At 44.3% G+C, this 25,047-nt stretch overlaps 1 protein-coding gene across 1 annotated transcript in view; it reads left to right on the top strand.

The window, feature by feature from the left end:
* Kiaa0232 (KIAA0232 ortholog) overlaps positions 1-25,047 on the top strand; it is a gene marked incomplete at its 5' end in the record, with an annotated part of 49,101 nt that overhangs the window by 11,969 nt on the left and 12,085 nt on the right. Inside the window, 5 exon segments of the mRNA XM_013506822.1 lie at positions 6,026-6,163; positions 16,582-16,648; positions 17,755-17,836; positions 19,779-23,049; positions 24,319-24,390. Coding sequence (XP_013362276.1) covers positions 6,026-6,163; positions 16,582-16,648; positions 17,755-17,836; positions 19,779-23,049; positions 24,319-24,390 — 3,630 coding nt within the window.

Raw genomic sequence — 25,047 nt, 5'->3', positions numbered from 1 at the left:
TCAGCCTCCCAAGTGCTAGGATTACAGGCATGTGCCTGTAATTAGATTTTAATTCTCTACCAGAAGAGTATCTACCAAAGACTTCCTCTCATTCAGTAGGTCATCTTTTCACTTTTGTTTGCTTTATTTTGCAGGTTTTTATTTTGATGTAGTCCCATGTGTTAAATACACGATAATATTTCTCATGCTTTTGAAGTCCTGTTCAAGAAATCTTTGTCCCTATTGCTTCAGGTGTTTCCCGTGTTGTCTTCCGGCAGTGTCATTGTTGCTGCTTTTATATCTAACTCTTTGATCCATTTGATTTGTTTTAGTACAAGGTAAGGGAGAGGGATTTAGCTAAAGTTTTCTGTATGTGAAACTCCAGTTTTCCCAGCACCATTTGCTAAAGACGTGCCCTTTCTCCAACAGATGTTTTGGGCCCCTTTGTTAAAAACCATATGACTGTAGGTGCTTGGATTTGCTTCTGTGTCTTCTATTTCACGCTCATTTCTGCTTCTGTGCCAGTACTATGTTGTGTTTGTTACTATAGCCTTACAGTGTAGCTTAAAGTTGGGAGCTGGGCGTGGTGGCGCACGCCTATAATCCCAGCACTTGGGAAGCTGAGGCAGGAGGATCATTGTGAGTTTGAGGCCAGCCTGGGCTACAAAGTGAGTTCAAGACCAGTCTGAACTGCATAGTGAGACCCTGTCTCAAGAAGACCGAAAAAAAAAGTTTGGTATAGTGCTTTCACCCACAGTAAATATTTATTCTGCTTCTTCCTTAAAATCTTTTTAAAAATGTTGTTAGTGAGTGTTTGTAGTAAACAGTAATTACATTCACATGTGCATACTGTATCTTGACCACTGCCATGCCTTCCTCTCCCTACTGGTCCATGTGCCGTCTGCGCAGTATGCGCCTTCCTGTTTCCTACCATCTCGCTTTTATTTTGCCCTTCATATGATTTAGCGAAACCACGCAATATTTAACCTTGTGTCTGATTTATTTTCTTTAGTATAGTTATCTATTATTTTCTTCACTATTAATATATTTAGCAGTTCTACATCTAGGTATATATTCACAAGACTTGAAAGTATATGTCCAGGCAAAAACTTACACTTGAATATTCGTAGCATTATTACTTGTAATAGCCAAAAGATGAGCTGGTTGTAGTGATACACTCCTGTAATCCTAGGTACTTAGGCTGAGGCAGGAGGATCCCAAGTTCCAGGCCAACCTGGCCAATTTATCAAGATTCTGTCTCAAAGTATAATCAAAATAAAGGTCTCAATGGTAAAGTGCTAGTGTGAAGCCCTGGATTCAATCTGCAGTACCACAAAACAAAACAAAACTGAAATAGCCAAAAGGAGAAAATCATTCGAATGTCTCTCAGTGGATGACTGAATAAGCAAAATGTAGTCCTTCCATACAATTGACCTGAATAGCAATCAAGTACTGATACATTCCTTGATGTGGACAAACCTTCAAAACACTGTGCTGAGTGAAAGCAACTAGACCCCAGAGTGCTGACATGATGCAAGTCTGGCAGCTTGGAAGAGAGGACTGGGAAGCTACTGCTTATGGTCCCAGCTTTCTTCTTAGGGTGATTAGCTGTTTTAAAATTAAGATAGTGGTCCCTGCTGCAATGCCCCGGGCTCAATTCCCAGCGTGTGTACACACACACACACACACACACACACACACACACACGCACACACACACACACACACACACACGAGTATTGTGGGGCATGGTGGTATATACCTGTAGTCCCAGCACTTGGGAGGCTGAGGTAGGATGACTGCTGTGAGTTTGAGGCCAGCCTGGGCTATATAGCAAGACCCTGTTTCCAAAAAAATAAAAAGTAGATGTTGTGGTACATGAATTACATGGCAGTAAAACTTATTTTTAAAACATATTCAGGGCCAGGGATATAGCTCGGCGGCACAGCACCTGCCTAACAAACACAAGGTCCTGAGTTCAGTTCTTAGTACCAAAAAAAAAAGGGGGGGCTCATAAAATGTGTTCACACTGAACTGTACACTCAAAAATGGCTAAGGTGGTGCGTTTTACATGCATTTCTCCACAATGGAAAGAAATTGGGGGAAAAATATTAACAGCTGAGTTATTTGTAGATGGTTTGGTTTTGTTTGAGATGGATCTTGTGTTGCACAGCTAGGCCTCAAGCTCCTGGGCTATATCCATCCTCTTGCCCGAGGCTCCTTTTTTCTTTTTTTTTTTTTTTTGAGACAAGGTCTCACTATGCAGTTCAGGCTGGCCTGGAGCTCACTTTATAGCCCAGGCTGGTTTCAAATTCGCAGTAATCCTGCCTCAGCCTCCTGTGTGCTGGGATTACAGGTGTGTACTATCACACCTGGCCCTCAGGCCCATGAGTAGGTGGGATTACAGGTGTGTGCCACTATCCGCAGCTTGAAGTTGCTATCGATGGTTAGGGAACACTAATTTTGCATTCTTTTCATTAGCAGAGCTGTAGTACTTGGAGTTGCACTGAGTTATGTTTTGAATTTTATCCTCCTGCGTCCTACCTCAGCCTCCTAAGTGCTGGGATTACAGGCATGTGCCACAACACCCGGCGGTTTAAATTTATTTACTGCCTGTCCCTTCTAGAAAAGGTTCCTGTCTTTGCCTTAGCACTCTGTGTCTTCTGCCTGGTGTCCCCTCGCCCTGCCCCAGGTTTCTCTTTGTTTTTGAAGATGCCTTTGCTTACCTCAGGCCAAGAAGAGAACAGGCCCTCCTGCACTTCCTTTCTTGGCTTCAAGTCACCCACAGCAGAGGCCGCTCGGGAGCTGGGGCTTCCACTAGGCTGTGCACCATTCGTCGTTAAATCCTTACTGCCAGGACACTTCCGTGGTGAATAGATGCGTGAATGAGGGTGACTGAAAGTACTGTGACTGCTGCTGCGAGTGCCGTCCGGTGGGAAGGCAGACTCGTAAAAAATGATAGTACGTCCTGTCCTCATCCACCTTATCCACCACATCTGGCACCATGAGACTCTGGCTCTTCTCTGGCTCTTCTCCCAAGGCAAAAGGAAAGGTAAACAGTTTGAATCAATTGAGGGCATCAAGGCACCTCCAGCAGTGCAACTAAAGACACTGGTGAAAGAGGACTTCCAGTGCTGCTGCACAAAATGGCAAGAGTGGCAGCTGCACAGCCACATTCACGCCCTGCATCTCTTTTTAATGGTGGCAGTGTCCATCGCCCAGACGAGTCACGACTATTACACAGTGTCTCTGTATTTGCCATTTTGCTTATCTGCATGTTTGCCATTCCTGACAGCAGTATGATCAACACACCACTGTAGCTGAATCTGTGCACGCGTAGTGCTCGAGTCCCACAAGTAGAATTATTGAATCACAAGTACACGTGCATGTTTAAGGTGTTCGATGGGTGTTGTCACACTGCTCCAGAAGGATTACATCTCCACCTGAAGTTTGAAGTCCCTCCTGCTTTCGTAACACAAATTTATTAAGACGGTTGAGCGTGTGACCCCTCTGCTGAGTTGTGACGCACATCAATAGAGAAGTAGTGCTCAACTGCTTGTAAGGCGAAAGCTTCAGCTGCACAGACAAAGTAAATTTTGTTTTCAGGAATTTACACGTAATTCTCTTTGTACGTTCTTTTCTTCTTCTTCTTTTTTTTTTTTTTTTTGAGGCAGGGTCTCACTATGCAGTTCAGGCTGGCCTCGAGCTCACTTTGTAGCCCAGACTGGTCTTGAACTCACAAGGATTCTCCTGCCTCCGCCTCCCAAGTGCTGGGATTACAGGCGTGCGCCACCACACCCTGCCCTGTGCATTCTATTCTGTAGACAACAGAAAGTGATAACATATTTCTCTGGCATTAAAAGCTTCGAATTGACATTGTTAGGGATTTATCCCATATTCTTGCTGCAGGACAAGCTATGTTTTCAGGAGACGTCATTGATGAGAAGTGTTGGGTCCCAGATACAGCACAGCTAATAAATACGTTCAGTAAATGGAAACACTGATAGTTTGTTCTCACTTGATTTCAAGCAGTTTTCCCTTGGAAAATGGTAGTAATACCATTTAGCCAAAGAATATGATTTTCAGGTTCATGAGACCTGAAAACATACCCAAGAAATTAAATTTTTTGGTTTGGTTTTTTAGGTTTTGTTTTTTTGAGACAGGATGTGATAGGTAGTTTAGGCTGACCTTAAACTCGCTATGTAGTCCAGGCTGGCCTTGAACTCATGGTGATCTTCCTGCCTCAGCCTCTCAGGTGTGGAAATTACAGATGTGCACCACCATATCCAGCAAAAATAAGTTTTAAAAAGATGCTAATTTTAATAAGTATAGAAGAAATGAAAAAAGAAATGATCTTTCACTTTTAGGGGGTAACATTAAAGTGTTTTTTAAAAATTGAATCAAAGTACAAGTTGATGATATGTGATTGGATCTTAAGGGATCTTTAGAATTATTATTTTTTTTTTTTTTTTCTGGTACCGACTATCGAACTCACAACCTTGTGCTTGCCAGGCAGGCACAGTGCTGCTGAGCTAAATCCCCAGCCCCGGGATCTTTAGAATTATTAAGGTTATGCCTTTTTCCTACGTACCCTAGCTTCCTCATTCATTCATATCTGTTTCCTTAGGGCTCCCATATTTCATGACCAAAGAATTTATAGTTAAATGGGTAATGCTTGCAATATAAGTGAAACATGAAATTGTACAAATATTATGAATTCACAGTTGTTTTTTAAAGGCCTACTAGAATGACTGAACTGTGCTAAATTGTAATTTTTACTAAATGGGAGGGTTATAAGTGATTTTTTTTTTCTTTCCTTTTTTTGCTTTTGGAAATTTCTGAAGATTTTTGTTTTTGTTTTTTTGCAGTGGGGTCTTCTGTATAGCTCAGGCTAGCTTGGAACTTGGAGTCAGTCCTTCTGCCCCAGCCTCCCAAGTTCTGGGATTACTGACCTGCACCATTGGCTTTTCTTTAGATGTTTGTTTATGTTGTACTGAGTGTTGAACCCAGGGCTCTCCAGGCTTTTTAAATTTTGAAATGGGGTCTTGCTGAGTTGCCCAGGCTCAAATCTGTGATCCTCATGCCTCAGCCTCCTAATTGATTACAGGCTTGTAACACTGTAACTTTAGATTTTTATAACAGACATGTATAAGCAGGAGGAAAATAAATTTAAAATCCTAAGGAAAAATATCTATTGGACTTACCCTGTAAAATATAGGTATATAAACCATTTAACTCATAAGCTTTCAAATCTGACAATAACCTGAATAACTCCTTATTGAAGAATAAGAATTACAGAAGGGAGGATATTTAATTTTGTTTATAGGGTTTATACTAAAATTTATATTTTGTTTGCATTTATGCAGACATCTGAGTTGTTTACCATTTAGCATATACTTTAAGTGTAAGGGATCAAGCCAGTAATTCCAGCACTTGAGGCTGAGGCAGCAGGATCAATGCAAGTTTGTGGCCCTCCCTGTTTCAAAAAAAATAAATGTAAGTGATCAAATTTATTTATTAAGATGGTAAATAATAAGCCATGAGCACTTTAGATACTATAACAAATACCAAACAAATTGATTCTTTTGAAGTGGTGTAATTGAGAATGTTCTGTTTTCTTTATTTATTAGTGTGTCCTTTATTTTTATTTTTTTTTCCCAGTACCGGGAATCAAACTCACGACCTCACACTTGCCAGGCAGGCACTCTGCTGCTGAGCTAAACCCCCAGTCCATGTCCTTTATTTTAGGTTGATGGGTTGATTGATTGCAGTACTGGGGATTGACACCATAGTGTTCACTTTGAGCTACGTCCCTGGCCTTTTAATTTTTTATTTTGAGACAGAGTCCTGCTAAGGACTGGGGTGTACTTCTCAGCCTCCTGAGTACTGGAATTACAGGTGTGTGCCACTGTGCCAAGCTTAGCACGTCCCACTGGGTAAGTTTTGGGTAGGGAAGTGTATATGTAAATGGATGGAAGCAGCAGCTCTGGAACTCGTGACTCCTTGTTGGAGTCCTCGTCCTCTAACCTGGCACAATCTTGTTGCAGGAGAATGACATCTTCCTGGGTTGGGAGAAAGGAGCTTGTAAGAAATGGGGAAAGAGTAAGAAGAAGTCTTCAGACCTAACTCTAGAGGAAATGAAAAAGCAGGCTGCTGTCCAGTGTCTTCGATCTGCTTCTGACGAAGTAAGTTTATGTTTATTTCCGACAGGACGAAAGGGAAGGGTGCTTTAGAAAAGTTTACAATAGGATAGTTTGCCCAGAAAAACCTGGGAGTCAGTTACTCCTTATCTTACACTGAACTGTGAACATTTTCTTTTAGGAAATTTCTAATGTATTTTATTTCATGAAACATTTTTTGAAGGTACCTTTTCAATTCAATGTTGTATTATATTTAGTCCTGTTATTATTTTGTCTATTCTTTTTGGTGTCTAAATTTTATTTCATCAAATAGTATTCTAGCAGCAGCATTACATGGCTACTAGCAGATAATTATTTATTTATGTATTTATTTATTTATTTATTTATTTATTTTGGTTTTTCTCTGGTACCAGGAACCGAACTCACGACCTTGCGCTTGCCAGGTAGGCGCTTTGCCGCTGAGCTAAATCCCCAGCCCCTACTAGCAGATATTTAGCTAGCTCTTGAGCTGGAATATTCCATGTGTGATCCCCACCCCCTGTGGTCTGTATTACTTATTTTGGATATGTTTCTAGCAAGAGCAGTATATTTTTTTGAGTTGTAATTTTTTGTCTTTAAAAAAAGTTAGGATTTTTATTCCTCTTTAATATTTCATATAAAATATTTCTCATATCTTTAGTGTCCTAAAGTAAAATAATTTTAGAATATGACCACCTATCTAAAATAATATTATTGCTGGGCATGGTGGCACACACCTGTAATCCTAGCATTCAGAAGGCAGAGGCAGGAGGTTCGCTGTGAGTTTGAATCCAGCCTGGGCTGCAAAGTAAGTTGAAGGCCAACCTGAACTGCATAGTGAAACCCTGTCTCAAAAAGACCAAAAAAAAAAAAAACCAGATATGATCTCTCCTGAAGTCAAAACTATTTAAAAATCATTTTGTTCTGACTGTGGTACTCATACATTTATGATGCGAGATGAGGTCGTGGGTCCCGACTTGCAGATGTCGGCTTGTTGAGAAAGTGCAGTGGTGGGTGCTGGAACCCCAGCTTTGCCTCATGTGATCTGGCCAAGTGTATTCAGCCTGGTGCCACCTGCTGCACCCACCACTAACCCTGCCTGGTCCACTGTCTCCCATCTCTGTTCTTCCCCAGCCCAGGATCTTCTTGCCATGTGCTCATGGCCCTGTGTAACTGGGGGTAGCACGGCCCGCACATCCTGCCACACCGTGTGTTATGGTTTGGGGCTTATTTGCAAGGGGAAACAGTAACATAATACAGGACACATACTTTATATGATTATTTATAATAGTCACCCAAAGAACGATATACAAAAGAGTGCAGGAAATCTGTCCTGCAAGAATCCAACTGAGGGCCTGGATCCCACAGAAGTGTCCTGCGTGAGTCCAGCTGAAGACCCAGAGTTGATTAATAATGCCTCCCACGAATCCAGCTGGAAGCCCAGAGCCCATAACAATACCTCATGCAGGCCTGTTTCATGGATCTGCGCTGTGAAGGCCCAAAGATCAGTGGTGGAATCTAGGAAGTCTGTGCAAGCGGAATGAAGGATCTGTGCTAGCAGGCTGAGAGATCTGGACTGGAGCCAGGAAGTGACGCTCAGAAGAACTAGAGCTCCCCTGAAAGGTACCACAGCCATCCTCAGCGACAGTGAGGCCCCTCCGATGACCAAAATGGCCGAGTTCCCATCAGGGAAGCCAAGGCAGCAAGCTTCTCCAGGAGACCAGCAGTGCACCTTCTTTCCCTCCGGAGCCAGAAAGCAATGCTCCAAGTGAGGACCAGAGCTCTTCCAAAGTGAACCAAAGACATTCTTAGTGTCAGCGAGGTCCCGAGCTCCTCGGAGGATGAAACCAGCCAAGTTCATCAGGAAAGCCATCATGACAAGCTCCTCCAAAAAATCAGTAGCTCCTTATAGCTTCCATCAGCTCCAACAGCCTTTCTCTGCTCCCAGCAGCCTCTTTAGTTCCCCAAAGCCTTTCTTCTTCTGCTCCAGGTCTGCCTCTTATGCTGCTGGCAACAGTCCCCAAGTGGGCCTCCCACACCCAGCACCACGCTTACTCACTTCAACTGGGGGTTGTAAGTTGACCACCAGTTATCAGTCCACTACACCTTGGGTCAAGGACTACGCATTGCCCATTTTTTTTTTTTTAATCTCCTTGTGCCTAGCATGAAGTATGCCTATCACATGGAAGTTCCTGAATTTCTCTTGAACTGAATCAAAAATAATTTTTTCTTGTTTATTTGTATTGGAGATTGATCTCAGAGCCTTAGCACAGAATTACATCTCCAGCCCTTTTTCAGGTTTTTAAAATTTGAGACAGGGTCTTGCTAAATGACCTCAGTTGCCCTGGCTTGGCTTGAACTTGGAATTCTGCCCCAGCTTCTGGAGAGTGCTGAGATTACAGGCCTCCACAGCTACATTCTTTTTGAAGAGCTTTCCCTTTCATCAAATCCTTTTCCTTTTTCAGCTGTCTTCTTTCTCCTCTATCCTTTTATTTTTAATGTAGAATTCCCCAAAGCTGCTGCCTCATACAGTAGGAATGTAGAAGTTACTACTTTGGCAACACAGTCAGGTAATGGCTCATTAGCACATGCAGAGTAGGACCGTAATTACTCCAAGAGGAAACCAGATGCACAGGAATCAGGGCTATTGCCCTGGAACCAAGGGCTGGAAGTGGGGCCTCAGGAGGGACCTGAATTGGAGGTCACTGTCTCCAATGACCCCAGTCTTCTGTTTGCTTCTGTTGGCTTCTGGGTGATTCCCTTCCCTGTGTTCTGGCTGTTTTATCGGCTACATAGGGAAGCATGGCCAGTCCATCCACAGCCCAGTCTGACCACTGACCTCCATACTCATACCCATTTGGCCAGAGAGAAATCACATTGGCGCTGCGTGGGCCAGGCATTGGCCCATGAATGGATAACCAGGTGTGGTGCAAGGGGCAGAGCTGGAGGTGAGGGACTGCCTGCAGAGAAGGTTGGGGCTAGGCAGTGACCGAAAGGTGCCCTCCTGGTGACACTGAGGGAGGACGTTGGTAATGTAACTAGGAGCTTCAAAAGGCATGCAGAGTGCAGATGGTCTCAACAAGTGAGAGGTTAGTGCAGGGAGTTCTTTGAGCAAAGGCCAAAGAAGCTGGTGAGTCATGATTAGGAGGAAAATAAGAGGAGAGCAGGTTCAGTCTGAGAAAGGGTGTTTCTTCTTCAGACCAAAGTTGCTGAGCAATGATTGTGGCCTTGGCCCCATGGTTAGCTGAGCACAGAGCAGCTGTGGCCTCCCTGGGGGAGGGGGAGGGGGGAAAGGGAGGAGAAGGGGCAGAGCCTTAGCATAGCAGTGACACCAGCTCCCATAGCCTGTTCTGCGTGTGTGAGGCAAGCTGGCTGGTCTGGCAGAGACCTTTGCGTCCTTAGTATATCACTTTGGAAAATGCTTCCCTATCCCTGGCTGGCACAAGGAGAACTTTATTTGGATTCCAGTAAAACACACTTAGCCTGTATTTCTCTTTTCTTCTCATTTTATAAAGGAATCACTCCACTGCTTTTTCCTACTCCTACCAAATCCACACTGTCTGAGGACATGAATGTGCCAGGTATCTGTAGGTGTTCAGCGAGTCCTGTAAGGAGAGCCCTAAGCTTGCTGCACAGCTACCTGCTGTGCTATGGCCTTTAGTTTGCAGACCCTGTAAACTAACTTCTGGGATGCAATGGAAAGAACTGACTGAAACTTTTTTTTTCCCCTCTGGTTTTCTGTTTTATGTAGTTTAGGCTGGCCTTGAACTTACTGTATCACCATAGCTGACGTTAAACTCACGGTGATCCTCCTGTCTCAGTCTCCTGAATGCTGCAGTCATAGACGTACGCCACCACACCCAACAAAATTATGTTTATAGTGACACAAAGAGCTGATGTGGTGACTTACAAAGTGTGGATCTTCCTTTTAGTATGTCTTTGTCGGCTTCGTGGAAAGAGGGGCTCAAGGAGGACCTACATATAGTTTATTTTATTTCATTGACACAGTGAGTGTGTGCCTGTATGTTGTTTTTTCCCTAAATACGTACCAAAGTTGGTAACAGCTGTTGTATTGCCCTGTACTCTCCTCCCTGGACATGTGCCCCGTGAGTTCCATGTAGCACACTTCCCACCACCACCAGTGATCACAGGGAGAGCCTGCACGCGATCCGAGTTTGTATATAGCAGGTGGAAACGCTGATGGCGCAGTCAGAGGACAGTACTTACAGGCAGCGTGAGCCTTGGTACAGGAGGTTAAGGAGTGAGATCCTGTCAAGTGAGAGTTCTTTGTTCCTACACTCGTGTATGGTGTGATCATTACAGTTGAGTGTGGACTATTCCTCTAAAAGCTATGTGGTTGTCGATTTGTTACCCAGGCAGCCCTTGAAAAATCCTGATGCTCCTGCCTCAGCTGGCATTCCAGTTGCATGCCACAGTCACCACCGAATAGAATTTTTTTGCTGGTGGAAGAGCAGGGCGCACCTTTGTGCCTTCATCTTTCGTATATGTGTTTGTGTGGTATCCAGAGGTGTATCCGCAGGAAGCCCTGCAGGGTGTCGCATTGCAGTTTGCTTGAGGCTTGTTTGGCTGTATGTATTGTCTCTTGGCCTGTTGGCTTTCACGCTGACACTAGGTAATAAGAGCATCAGAACAATGACAAGCAGCATCTGTTGAACCCTTGCACTGAGTGAGGGGGACCTTGTGAGAGGTGGCACTCCTTGCACTCCCCAGGCCAGTGGTTACAGAGTTGAGGTAGCTGCAGCAGGCCTGGCCTCAGGAAGCTTGTCCTTGTCTCTGGAGGTTCCTGCTCACCTGATTTGATGTCTTTCCCATACTAGTTTTGTACTTTTACCAAACACTGCTCAAAGGTGCATACAGATACATATTTTTTGGTATGTTCTTAAACTCTATATGTTGCAATGTCATTTAAAAATGTATCTATGTTAGAGCTGGGCATGGTGGGAGGCTGAGGCAGGAGGATCACCATGAGCTCAAGGCCAGCCTGAACTACTTCGCAAGACCCTGTCTCAAAACAAACAGCCAAACAAGACCTGTTCTATTCATTGAAAAGAAAGTTTTGTGCTATTATCTGTTTGTTTCTTCAAGAGAGAATCTTTATGTCTTGTACTCTGAGTAACTGCTTTGGAGATAATGATGACCAGTGTATTGTTACTCTCTTATTTTGTTACGAAATTTTTTTTTTTCTTTTTTTTTGTGGTGCTGGGGATTGAACCCTGGGCCTTGTGCACACAAGGCAAGAACTCTACCACTGAACCACATACCTAGCCCTTATTTTATTTCTTATAAAACAAAAAGCCGGGTGTGGTGGCACACACCTGTAATCCCAGCACTTGGGAGGCTGAGGCAGGAGGATCATTGCAAGTTCAAGACCAGCCTGGACTACAAAGTGAACTCAAGGCCATCCTGACCTGCGTAATAAGACCCTGTCTCAAAAAGAAAGGGGCTGGGGATTTAGCTCAGCGGCACAACACCTGCCTAGCAAGTGCAAGGTTGTGAGTTCAATTCCTGGTACTGGAAGAAAAACAAAAACAAACAATCAAAAAGAAAAGGAAAAAAAACCCCACAAGACTCTTCTAAATTCTCTTTCGAAGACCATGGACCTTCTTGTTAATTGGTGACTGAGGTGTGATAGTTGCACCCACACCTTTTCCCAGAGCCTTCCATGCCTCCAGGCCCAGCAGGAGTTTAGTTCCCTCTGGAGCAGTGGGAAGTGCCCATGGAAAGCAGACCGCCTTCTCTGCAGAAGGAAGACTCGAGCTTGTCTGCATGCAGCAAGGGATTGAGCGAAGGAAGGCAGGGGCCAGGGTGAAAGGGGACGTGGAGGCCTTCAGGCTGAGGGGCTCTTCTCTTGTGGGCGAGAGTGGAGGCTCAGCAAGTTTTGTGGCTTGTCCAGGCTCACGCAGCCCCAGGCTCATCCAGATCACATTCTTTCTGCCTTGCCTCACCCTGTGGACAGACAGACAGATAGGGAGCAGAGCTTCCTAAGTGTGCTCATGCCACTTTCTCATTACGTGTATCAGGCATTGTCCTCTGCTCCTGGTGACAGCTTTTCTCTCTCTTTCAAAGAGTGTCTTATCTGTACCGTGGCACACAGGAGGGTTTATCAGCTGGATGCTTCGCTCTCCCTTCTCATTGTCTTAGAGCAAATATGTGCAAGAGCTGGAGACACACCAGGTTCTGTGTTCAGGTGTGGGTATCAGTCCTTACGCAGGGCCTGGCAGAAGTAGCTGTTTGGCTGGGGTTTGGGGTTTTAAAACTTGGCACTACTTTCCTGGCCTCTGAAGATAGCAGTTTGCAGAACCTGGTTGGTATTCTCAATTCCCTCACTCGCTGCTCTTCGGTTACTGGGTTAACATTAACATTAGTTCAGTTCTAGATTTTATAAGAGTTTAAGAAGCTAATCACTGAAGTATGGAATTGATCCTTTGCCCGACAGTGTATTCATCATCACCAGTAGCCATTCCTTCCAACCTAGTTGGGTTTCCTCCTACTCATCTTTCAGCTCCACTTGAAGCCACTCTTACAGAACTGTTCTAAGTTCTGAAAAGACTAAAAAGAACACTATGTGCAGGGCAGGGTGTGGAAGCTATGGTAGCTCCTTTCCATGGTGAGGCCTAGCTGGGGCCCAGCTGGGTGGTATTGCTCTCCCCACAGCTGCACTGCTCTGCAGGACAGACAGAGCCCAGGACCCAGTGTTTCAAGAGGACCTTGGCCCTCCTGCTGGCCTGTGGTGGTAAAGCCCAGCCCCTGTGGGAGGAGCCCACATCAGAGTCTAGTGCTGGGAGACACAATTCGGGACCAGAGGTGAACAGGCTTTCCTCTGCCAGTCAGGGTAGCAGAGTGAGAGATTGGAGACACAGGTTCTGGCCTTTGGGATACCAGGTGTCCTTGCAGGGAAGCATGAGACTATCTGGGGACTGAATGAAGGTCTGGAAGGGAATGGTGACTCTGTCCCTTTCTGCTGCCTGTTACTACACACGGACACAGAGATTTCTGTCCCAGAGGTAAAAGAGTGGAGCATTTCTTTAGGAAAGAGGTTAAACATGGTAATAGATGTGAATAATGCAGTAGAAGGTGTGGAGCGTCCAGCTGAGAAGGAGCTTGTGGGAAGTAGGACAGAAAGAGAACAAAGGTGATTGGAGAGAAAAGAGTGAAGAAAGCAGAGCAGGAAGCCCAGTAAGCAGCTGTTGGGAACTGTGTCCACGGTGATTAGCATCACCTTCCAGATGTGGAGACCGAGGCCATGACAGGTGCCTGGTTGACTGGGGTCAAGTGGTTCGTTCGGTTCACTCAGACCCAGGTATCTGACTCCACATGTGCAAGTGGAGCCGGACATTAGGTACCCCTGAGCGAGGACTAAGTGGGATCACAGGGTGAGAGGAGGGAATGTCCCAGCCTGTGAATGCTTTGTGGGGAGGCCGCAGGTGCCTGGGATGTGGGGAGGACAGGTGGTGTGGCAGAGCCAGGCGGACTGCTTTTACCTTTTCACTGCTTTTCCCTTTCAGGAGTTGCAAAGAATGGGAAGCATGAAGTGGACAGACAATCACTGAGAATGTTATGGGATGGGAAATGATAGGGGCTTTTCAGGGAACTAGTAAGAATCTGCAGAAATAAAAGGACGCAGGCTGCATCTCCATCAGCTCAGAGTTCTTTAACCCATGGGAAACAGAATGGCGCCTTGCAGGAGCTCAGTGCTGCTCGGGGTGGAGCGGGCCAAGGAACCCAGGCAGGATTCGGGCTTCGATGGCTGCATTTGGACAGTGTTCATTTTTCCTCCTTGCCTCAAACTCAAGTCACAGAAGGCAGAGGCATTTTTGAAGAGAGAAATCCAAAATTGAAAATGAAAGACATGCAAAGTCTGGAAATGACCCCCACCAGTTAAGTGGCCGAGGTGCTGGATTAGAAGAGTGCATGTCACGTGTACGTACCCAGGTGGATCTCGAGGGAGCTGGCAATGCCTTGGTTGAGAGCAGGGAGTGGCGCAGTTCTTCACTGCCCATGCGGGTAGCAGGGTAGGAATTCAAGACCCAAATCCATTCCCCTGACCCTGTCCCCAGAACCTTGGGTGGACAAGTCTTGTTCTCCTGCACCCAGCCTGGCGCATGTGCGGGGACAGTAACCACTGACCACTTGGTGAAGGACTCTGTGATAGACCAGTGCCTGACAGGCCAGGCCTCTGAAGACTGCTTTCTGAGTGCTGCATGAACACGCCAGTCGGTCCCTGTGTGGGGCCGGCCCCGTCACAGACGTGGAGTGCTCCAACCTCAATTTTACTTATTTATTTAGTTAGTTAGTTAGTTAGTGCCAGGAATCAAACTCAGGACCTTGCACTTGCCAGGCAGGCGCTTGTGCCACTGAGCTATATCCCCCGCCCTCTAACCTCAATTTTAGAGTTCTCTTTGGTTTGCAGAGCATTTTCCATGTGTTTGCTGGTACTTGGAGAGGGGTGGCTTTTATCAGAGGAGAAGCAAGGCTGAGATCAGTTACAGAGTGTCAGCACTGTCTCTAGCCCAGCCTCAGTCCTGTGGGGTGGTTACTAAAATACCAGTACTGCATTTTAATCTTTGTTTGTTTCTCTTATTTTTGATACCGGGAACCAAACTTAGGACCTTGCACTTGCCAAGCAGCACTTGTGCCGCTGAGCTATATCCCCAGATAATCTTCGTTTCTTAGGATGCTATTGGCTCTCAAAGTATTCTTGAATACCCCATGCATGTGCTATGTTACTAAAATAACATTAAAATTCTCTAGTAGGCTATATCACAACTGGGAAAGTGAATAAAATTTCTCATTAACTAAATTACTACTTTAGAATACCTGCCAAGACACAACAGGGTACAGTGGCAGCTTCTGACATCCCTTTAAGCTCATGGTGACCCTAGGCCTTACGATCGTTTGAAAAATGTGAGATGCTACAAGTAGTTAAGGAAACAACCAAAGCCTGGTAATAAAACTTGCTTTTGCGCACAGAGTAAGAGGTAAGCTCTTTGTTTCCTTTGCTCTTCATATATGAGAAGATACATACTTACATGTTTATATATGAGAGCAAATATATATATAAATAATAGACTGTAAATTATATATAATGTATAAAAGTATTTACTTTCATATATAAGTACATATCTGTATACGTAGTTTCCAAGTCAGAGCTCTGAAAATCCCTAGTCACTAGGTTGTAATGGTGGTTTGGTGCAGCCCACTCAGAGCCCGGAAGGAGCTTGCTTAGCAGTCCCTGAAGGCCCTGTCCCGTGCCCTGCACTGCAGACAGTTCTGGGGTCACCGGCACAGCGACACAGGCTCGCTGTGCAGAGCAGTATGCAGCAGTCAGCTGACCCGGTGTCAGGTTCAGGGTCTGGGGAGGTGGAATGTAATTGCCGTCCTCATCGCACCTCGAACATTATGGTAAGCAGACCCTCTGTAAAGGAATTGTGGGTCCGCTGGTGTGTCGGACTCACATCTACCACGGCTTCTAAGAGTGTTTTTAGAGGAAAAGTCGGCACTAGTCCAGCCCATTTTTCAGTCTCCCTGTTAGAAGCTGTGGCATGATGTGGATAAAATGTAACTGTGGATGTTCACAATTAATTGTTTTTATTGTAGTCTGTATCTTGCTGCTCAAACTGTATAAACGAGGGGTTTCTTATTCAGGAATCTGTAGGACTTGTGCTGAGTCATTTTGAGTTGAGTGAGTGGGGTAAAGTTCTATTTTTAGTCTTTCAAGGCTGGCTAAGGGTACTGGGTGCTCCAATCTGTGCGTCTGTGTGGTTATACCCACCGAAAGGGACTTGAATCCAACTTAAATAGGGCTTTGGCCACTGAGTAAGTCTAAAGTTCTAAGAAATACATTCACCTTTTATATCTGTTGTAAGATTTTCTTCTTGTAAGAAATCAAAACTATGAAAAGGTCTAAACGTCTGCATAGTGAAAGATTATTTGCTTTTGCCTGTTTCCAACATTAATTTTTCTTTAAAAGCTGGACTCTTATTTTTATCTGCCATATTCCAGATTCTTCCAAGTACTCTTCCTACATTGTGCTCCAGTTCTGTATAGAGGCTTATACTTTGTTCCTGACTAACCTTTAAAGGAAAGCTAAGCTTTCGTGTTTGCCCCAGCACTGACTTCTTCTCTGTTTCCCTTTTTTTGTTGTAGTGATGATGGTTCACTTTAAAAAAGAAAAAAAGAAATGACCTTTTCTTTAGACTATAAACTCCTAAAAGACCAAAATGAGTTATTCAGTGATTTTTCTTTGCATTGAATCTGTACAAACCATTTTGTTGCTGACAGATTTTTAAACTCTGGTATTTAAGTACTGAAAATGTGTTTCTTTCGGAACACAGAAGATTGATAAATGTCTGTTAACACAGAAGTACATGAATGCCCGCGTTTCTCTCCCTGGTGGTGAGCTAACAGTCTTTCTGTTGTCACAGAGCTCTGGAATCGAGACCTTAGTGGAGGAACTCTGCTGCAGACTGAAAGACCTGCAGAGTGAGCAAGGTGAGCCTAGCTCCGTTCTTGAGCAGAGGCGGTAGCAGGAGTGCAGCCCTGCTGTGGCCTGAGGAAAACTTAGAACTGCTCAGAAGTCTTCGTTCATTGTGTCCTGAGGCCAGCGCTCTGCTCCATCTTTAGCTCTGCTAATGTCTTGTGTCGGCCCTTTACAGTCATTCAGGGAGGCTGTACTCCCAGAAGAGAAGAGGGACTTCACCTCTGGGCACCCTGAGAGAAGGAGATGGGCAGGGGGTTGTTTTTGTTTTTGTCTTGGTCTTCAACTCGAGCCTCAGAGCTCAGAGCAGTATTTTCTCTGTCCACATCCTCGTCCCCGTGTTGTGTCTGCCTGTTGATATTACTGCCTCCAAAATGGAGACACTGATTGCCGATTGCTTCAGGTTTGGAAGGAACTTCTGCTCTGGCTTGAATTTTTTTAATGGGTAGATTTGACAAACTTATTAAGTCATTTTGATATGTGAGCCTCACAACTTTTTTTCCTGACAGCTCTGCAAGACCCAAGAAAGAGACTTAAATTTGAAGGCCAAGGATCCTCATGTCTTCACCCTCATCATGGTTATTTTTCTGTGTATCGACCCTTGAGCCTCCATTTTTCTTAAACCTCCTGTTAGGGGCATTGTTTGTTTGTTTGTAACTGAAGGCAGTAGTGTGAGCTAAGATAAAAGTATACAGCTCTTTGTATTTGAGTGGAAACAGCCCTTTCTCACCTATGTGTTAAGTAGCAGTTAATTGTAATGAATTTTCTTTACAGATTAGTATGAGTCAAACTGAGTCAATATAAAGTCAGAATTCTGTGAGAAGATATCTCGGGGATCTGAACAGACCTTTCCCCGTGGTCTGATGCGCACGTGCTAGGGATGTCTGAGCCCCCAGAGCACAGTGTGGGGTGGGGTGCTCACCTCTCAGCCTGGTGCTGAGTCTCTCCTGGCACACTGGAGAGTAGGTGTGTACTAAAAAAGCAAACTGGTATAGTGTTTTCTTTTTAAGCTGTAAAATCCTGTTTTGTTTCTGATTAAAATTACTTGAGAAACTTTCTTTTAAATGAGGATTTATTAACTAGATGTGACAAATCTTCCTGAATTTTTGTTTCATAACAGAAGAGAAGATTCACAAAAAGTTGGAGGGGTCTCCCTCTCCAGAGGCGGAATTATCCCCCACAGCAAAGGATCAAGTGGAGATGTATGTAAGATCGTATTCAGTGTAAAATACACATTTGTTAAGATCAGACTAATAACTGCTACGTGATTTCCGTTTCATCATCCACTTAATTTCTGTCTTCATAATGTAAAAAATATTTATTGAACACTTATCACATGCTTGACACTGAGAATTCAAAGTTGAATAAAATAGTCCTATCCTTACCATACATGTTCAAGAAATACTGTGAAATGGATGAAACAAGGACAATTATTGTTCACAGTCCATTGAGACATTATGGTGACCCTTGTTTACAAGCAGGAATACAGCTTTGACTGCTTGTTGCAAAGGGTGTATAGGCAAATCCTTGATCCAGTCAGACCTGTTTCCTGTACTTTTAGTGTTTTCTTTGTAAATGACTAATACTAAAATCTACATTTTAAGCAGATTTCCTTTTTATACATTATATTTTACTTTTTTGAATCTCTACAACCTAAGGGAAGAGTTGTATTTAATGGTTTTGTGTAGACCTGTGCTGTCCATAACTACAAACCACAGGCGACTGTTTTGCACTTGACACGTGGCTAGTTCAAGCTGAAATGTCCTTTAGTTATGAAGGTCTCATTAGGTTATAGAGACTTGGCATAAGAATGTACCAAACATTGCATGAATTATTGTTTAATACTGATGATATGTTGAAATGATATCAGTTTATTTGATTAAATAAAATATATTATTGTAAAGTTAATTTTACCATTTCTTCTTACCGCGTTAATGTCATTGCTAGAATGTTTAAAATTACATACGGAGCTCATGATACATTTTTTCAGACAGCTCTCATATAGGCTGAGAAGGAGAATCAAGTTCAGGTCCTCTTGGGAGCATGGCCTTCGCCAGTTCTTACATGACCTTGAGCATTGTCCCCACAACAGCACCCTCCATGCCCACAGGGCTTCAGCTCTTCTGGGACAGTTTGTTCTGCTCTCGGATCCTCAGTGGTTACCAGTTCCCTAGTAGGTCAGAACCCCGGCAGCCAGCCTCCTGGTCTTTCCTTCCCTGCATTTCTAGGCCTTCTGCCAGGTAGGCTCGGCGCAGGAGCACAGCCTGTGTATGTCGCCAGGTCCTCTTGCCTCGGAGCCTCAGTGAACTCTGCCCTGTGACTGCAATGCTGCACTAACGTCTTGCTTTTCTCCGGTGGCTCTAGGCCCTACCAGCATCCTCTTCCTGAGCACTCAAGTGTGGTTGTCCCTATGCTCCCAAGGGCCTGCTGAGATGCTGGGCCCTGTGCTAGCATCCTGAGATACAGTGACAGGAATCAAGGCAGTCCCTTAAGCGGGCGCTTTTCTGATTGACTTCACATATATACCTTTAGTGTTGATACCACCTCCCTGTAAGGGGGATGTTCTCACCTGCTGCTTTGTGGCCAAGGAGTCTGAGCCCCAGAGAGATGAAGGGACAGTTCTAAAGTCATACAGCTAGCACGGACAGAGCTGGGATCCCGTCTCAGGGAGTGTGGCTTCAGAGCTCATCCCCTAGATTCATTACTTATCCCGCTTTTCAGTTGTGTAGATTTCCCGTGCTCAGAACAGCTCTGTGAAGTAAGTCATATGCTCATCTTTCACAGTCATAGGCATAGTGAGGAGTTGAGGCTCAGATCTGAACATTTCGCACTGAAAAGACTATGTTCTTTCAGACTATATTTGTCATTTTTACTTCCTAATTAAAAGTCAAGCTTTAAAAATATAGTTGTCATCTTACATAGTTTCATAATGTTCATAAAGTGCTTATCACAGTGCTAAGCAAAAAGGTGCTTGATGCACAGGATTAATGTTCGGCATGTTTTACAGTACTGCAAACTGTTGTAAAGTTAATTCATGGACAGTGTGAATGTTGATTCGTAATGCAGTATTCCACTTCTTTGCTTGGTTGTGTTGTTTTCCTGTGTGGAGTGCATCTCATTTTTGAACACACCTCTGTTTTTCAGGTATTATGAAGCATTTCCACCACTTTCTGAGAAACCAGTTTGCCTGCAAGAAATCATGACCGTGTGGAACAAGTCCAAGGCCTGTTCTTACTCCAGCTCCTCTTCGTCATCTACAGCACCCCCAGTGAGCACAGACACGTCCTCTCCCAAGGACTGCAACAGTGAAAGCGAAGTCATCAAGGAAAGAAGCACCGTGCATGAGAAAGCCCAGAGCAGAAGCAGACATGAGAAGGAGAACAAACTGAGTAATGGCACTGTGGAAGAAAAGCCCGCCTTGTACAAAAAGCAGATCCGACACAAACCAGAAGGAAAAATGCGCCCTCGTTCCTGGTCCTCTGGCTCCAGTGAAGGAGGCTCAAGTTCAAGTGGTAATCAGGGAGAAATCAAAGCATCCATGAAGTACGTTAAAGTCAGACACAAGGCGCGAGACATTCGAAACAAGAAAGGGCGGAATGGGCAAAGCAGGCTGCCCCTGAAGCACAGTGAGAAGGCAGAGAGGAGTGTGCATGCAGGCAGCGGCAGTAGCAGCAGCAGTGGGTCCATCAGACAGCTGTGCAAGCGGGGTAAGCGACCAGTGAAGGAGGCAGGGAGAAAAGATCCTGGGAGCACTGGAGGAAAAGAGCTGTATGCGGAGAGCAGAAACAACAAGGAGTATAAAGAGGAGCCGTTGTGGTACACCGAACCGATTGCTGAGTATTTTGTTCCTTTGAGCAGAAAAAGTAAACTAGAGACCACATACCGCAACAGACAGGATGCAAGTGCTCTGACCCCAGAGGTGGTGGAAAACTTGTCTGAATCAGTGCATGGTCTTTGTATCAGCAACAATAGTACTCACAAAACATACCTCGCAGCAGGTACTTTCATTGATGGTCATTTTGTAGAAATGCCTGCAGTTATAAATGAGGATATTGACCTCACTGGGACCTCATTATGTTCTCTGCCAGAGGACAACAAATACCTAGATGATATTCATCTGTCAGAATTAACACACTTCTACGAAGTGGATATTGATCAATCCATGTTGGATCCTGGTGCCTCAGAAACAATGCAAGGAGAAAGTCGGATCTTGAATATGATTCGACAAAAAAGCAAGGAGAATACAGATTTTGAGGCAGAATGTTGCATAGTGTTAGATGGTATGGAGTTGCAAGGGGAACGTGCAATATGGACAGATTCTACCAGCTCTGTGGGTGCAGAGGGCTTGTTCCTGCAAGACCTCGGCAATCTGGCTCAGTTTTGGGAGTGCTGTTCGTCTAGCTCTGGTGATGCCGATGGAGAGAGCTTTGGAGGTGACTCTCCAGTTAGACTTTCTCCCATCTTGGACAGCACAATGCTCAATTCACACTTGCTTGCTGGCAATCAAGAGCTCTTTTCAGATATTAATGAAGGATCTGGTATAAACTCTTGTTTTTCAGTGTTTGAAGTGCAATGCAGTAATTCTGTTTTACCATTTTCTTTTGAAACACTCAACTTGGGAAATGAAAATTCAGATTCTAGTGCTAATACACTTGGGAAAACACAATCTAGATTGCTAATATGGACCAAAAATAGTGCCTTTGAAGAAAATGAACACTGTTCTAATCTTTCAACAAGAACTTGTAGTCCGTGGTCCCATTCAGAAGAAACACGTTCAGACAACGAGACGTTGAACATTCAGTTTGAAGAATCCGCACAGTTTAATGCAGATGATATTAATTATGTAGTTCCTAGAGTCTCGTCAAATTATGTAGATGAAGAACTTCTAGATTTTTTGCAAGATGAAACTTGCCAGCAAAACAGTAGAACGTTAGGAGAAATTCCAACTTTAGTTTTCAAGAAAAGATCTAAACTAGAATCTGTCTGTGGTATTCAGCTAGAACAAAAAACAGAAAACAAAAATTTTGAAACTACACAAGTATGTAGTGAAAGCAGTCCACATGGAGATGGCTACAGCTCAGGGGTTATTAAAGACATTTGGACAAAGATGGCAGATAGAAATTCTGTGGCTACAGTAGAAATAGAAAGAATTGACGATGAGTTGTTTTCAATAGATGTAAATAACTACTGCTGCTGTTTAGATGCTGAAGCGAAAATGGAGACCCTTCAGGAGCCCAGCAGGGCAGTGCAGAGATCCGAATATCACCTCTGGGAGGGACAGAAAGAGAACCTGGAGAAGAGAGTCTTTGCCTCCAGTGAGCTCTCCAAGGTGGACGGTGGTGATTACACCACGCCTTCAAAACCTTGGGATGTGGCCCAGGATAAAGAGAACGCGTTCATTCTTGGGGGAGTCTATGGAGAACTCAAAACCTTCAGTAGCGATGGGGAATGGGCAGTTGTGCCGCCGGGCCACACAAAAGGAAGCTTGCTACAGTGTGCAGCTTCCGATGTTGTGACCATAGCTGGGACAGACGTCTTTATGACCCCAGGAAACAGCTTTGCCCCTGGTCACAGGCAGTTGTGGAAACCCTTCATGTCATTTGAACAGAATGATCAGCCGAAGAGTGGGGAAAATGGGTTAAGTAAGGGATTTTCTTTTATCTTCCATGAAGACTTACTAGGAGCTTGTGGTAACTTTCAAGTTGAAGATCCTGGACTTGAATATTCATTCTCTTCCTTTGACTTAAGTAATCCATTTTCACAAGTTCTTCACGTAGAATGTTCATTTGAACCTGAAGGGATTGCATCTTTCAGCCCTACTTTTAAACCCAAATCAATCCTCTGCTCTGATTCAGACAGTGAAGTGTTTCACCCTAGGATATGTGGCGTTGACAGGACACAGTACAGAGCCATCCGGATCTCTCCCAGGACGCACTTCCGCCCAATCTCTGCCTCGGAACTGTCCCCAGGAGGAGGGAGTGAGTCAGAGTTTGAGTCTGAGAAAGATGAAGCCAGTGTTCCCATTCCTCCTCAGGTTGATGTATTTGAAGATCCACAGGCAGATCTCAAACCTCTGGAAGAAGATGCAGAAAAAGAAGGCCATTACTATGGAAAATCAGAGCTTGAATCTGGGAAATTCCTTCCAAGGTTAAAAAAATCTGGAATGGAAAAGAGTGCTCAGACATCACTAGATTCCCAGGAGGAGTCAACTGGGATTCTGCCAGTCGGAAAGCAGAATGAGTGTTTGGAATGTAGCATGAGTGAATCTCTGGAAATAGATTTAGAAACCTCAGAAGCAAATTGTAAAATAATGACACAGTGTGAGGAAGAAATTAATAATTTTTGCAGTTGCAAAGCAGGTTGTCAGTTCCCTGCTTATGAAGATAATTCAGTTTCTTCGGGACAGCTGGAAGAGGTATGTTCCGTGTGTTTGGTATTTGACAAAGGATTTGATCAGACTTTTAATTCAAGAATAGCACTGAAAGAGAGAGGTTAAACTGTTGAGAAATTAGCTTAAATGTCTTAGGGCTTATCATTCTTACGATTTTATGTTTATGGATTTAAAATGACCTGATACGTATAAATTTGAACTAGTACACATTTAATAACAAATGACAGGTTTTAAGATTCTTATGTGTTGGTGTTAATGCAGTATGCACAAAACAAAAACTACATGTAAGGGTTCTGGCTTTCAAAGCCAGTGGGCCAGGGTGTGGCTGCTGGTGAAGCTTCTTCAGGTAGCAAGCCTGTCCAGCTGTCTCTTCGATGTTGATCCGTTTTGTTAAAGCTTATGTTTTACATGTAAAATGATTTATATCTACTCACTATTTTAGAGAGTGCTCAGTATTTTAGAGGAGTAGTTTAGAGAATGCTTGTGAAGATGGACCCACAGTTCAAATGTAGCACAGTATTTTCTACAGAATCTAAATAGTGTAGCTTACTTTACACAAAGTAGATTCTGAAAGCTCTGAATTCTGTTAAGTCTGTCAAGTTAGAGCAGTGTCAACAGTTTTGTTTTCAAAATCAGCATATCCCTTGGTTATATTCCTAAGAAGTGTACCAGAACTAACACCAGCACTTAAGGCAATAGCCTGTTTCCAAAAAAGCATTGCTGTTGGCCCACTTTTCAGCATTATTTGACAAAACAGTGCCTGGCCTTTCTCCAGTAGCAGCTTGCTGGGCAGAGTTGCAGCCGTCTAGAGGTCACGCCCCTGCGGTGCAGCAGCGAGCACTGCCTCCTTCCCGTCTCCCTGGATGCTGAATCCCATCCTTACCACAAGGCTGTCCGCACACCACCTCCTTCACCGACACTCTCTCCCTCCTCCACTCTGACCCCTCAGAATTAATTCCTTCCTTATCTTCATTTTTCTGTTTTTGATGCCTCCTTTTTATTGCATTTCCCATGTTATGTGTGTCATGTGTGGTTATCAGTTTTCTCATGACTATGGCCCGTGCCTTACTCAGTGCCCAGGTGTCCAGCTGCTTGCCCACAGTTTAGGCATCCTGGGTTACTCCAAGGTCGGTGCCACTAGGAACCCATAGGGGGATGATCTTAGTCCCTTCAAATACTCAAATCTGCACTGTAAGCAAGCACTGTAAGTTGATAGCCTTTATCTGTTGTTTATTGCCCCCCTTTTCCTCCGTAAATAGTCCTTTATGTACTTTGTATTTCACCTGGTTCCAGATTGGGAAGAAAGAAAAAGAGGAAAGAAGCAAGAGTCTGCGTCATATCACTACCATATTCCTTCGCTTTCTAGTATGTTGATGTATTTACCTGTTATTGGAATTCTGGGTTTTCCTGGAAGGCCTTAGCTTCCAGAGGACATTCCTGGGTGTCTGGGAGTCAGGTGTTGGGGGTACCCAGGTCTCAGCAGCAACACTGAGGTGTGGCGCTGGGTTGAAGAACTGGACAGAGTAGCCTGAAGAAACCGTTTGGGACCAGGCCAGGACTAGATGCTGTGCCCTTCCCTGTCCCTTTGTTTGGTTGTCCTGCGCAGCTCGTTGGAGGACGCTCCTTCCCCTTTCTCAAGTGAAACCATTCTTCCCAGGGCTTCATTCAAAGGCACCAGCACCCCATCTCTTCCAGAGCAAGCAGGATTGCTCTGCAGTTCTAGTAGGTTTACCACCAAAACTGCTGTCTGGGAGTTTCCCCAAAAGTTAACTCAGTGGACATTTACTGAATGCCTGCTACAATGCCTGGTACAGGAATTGTAACGAACAAGACTTTGTCATTGCCTATGACAAGTTCAGTCTAGGCAAGAAGACCAGTTTGCAAATAGTTTCTTTTGAGAAGTTCCAAGAAGGGTGTACACAGTGTCGAGCCCTGTCCCCAAGAGCCATCACTAGTGTGAATTGTGGTGGGCCCTCCGAGGATATTCCTGCATGAATAAGTAAATACATAACCACATATATT

This window comes from Chinchilla lanigera, unplaced genomic scaffold (genome assembly GCF_000276665.1).
Source record: "Chinchilla lanigera isolate Chin_1 unplaced genomic scaffold, ChiLan1.0 scaffold00113, whole genome shotgun sequence".
Lineage (NCBI taxonomy): Eukaryota > Metazoa > Chordata > Mammalia > Rodentia > Chinchillidae > Chinchilla > Chinchilla lanigera.
Note: the sequence above shows the minus strand (reverse complement) of the source record. Positions and strands in the feature narration are given on the sequence as shown.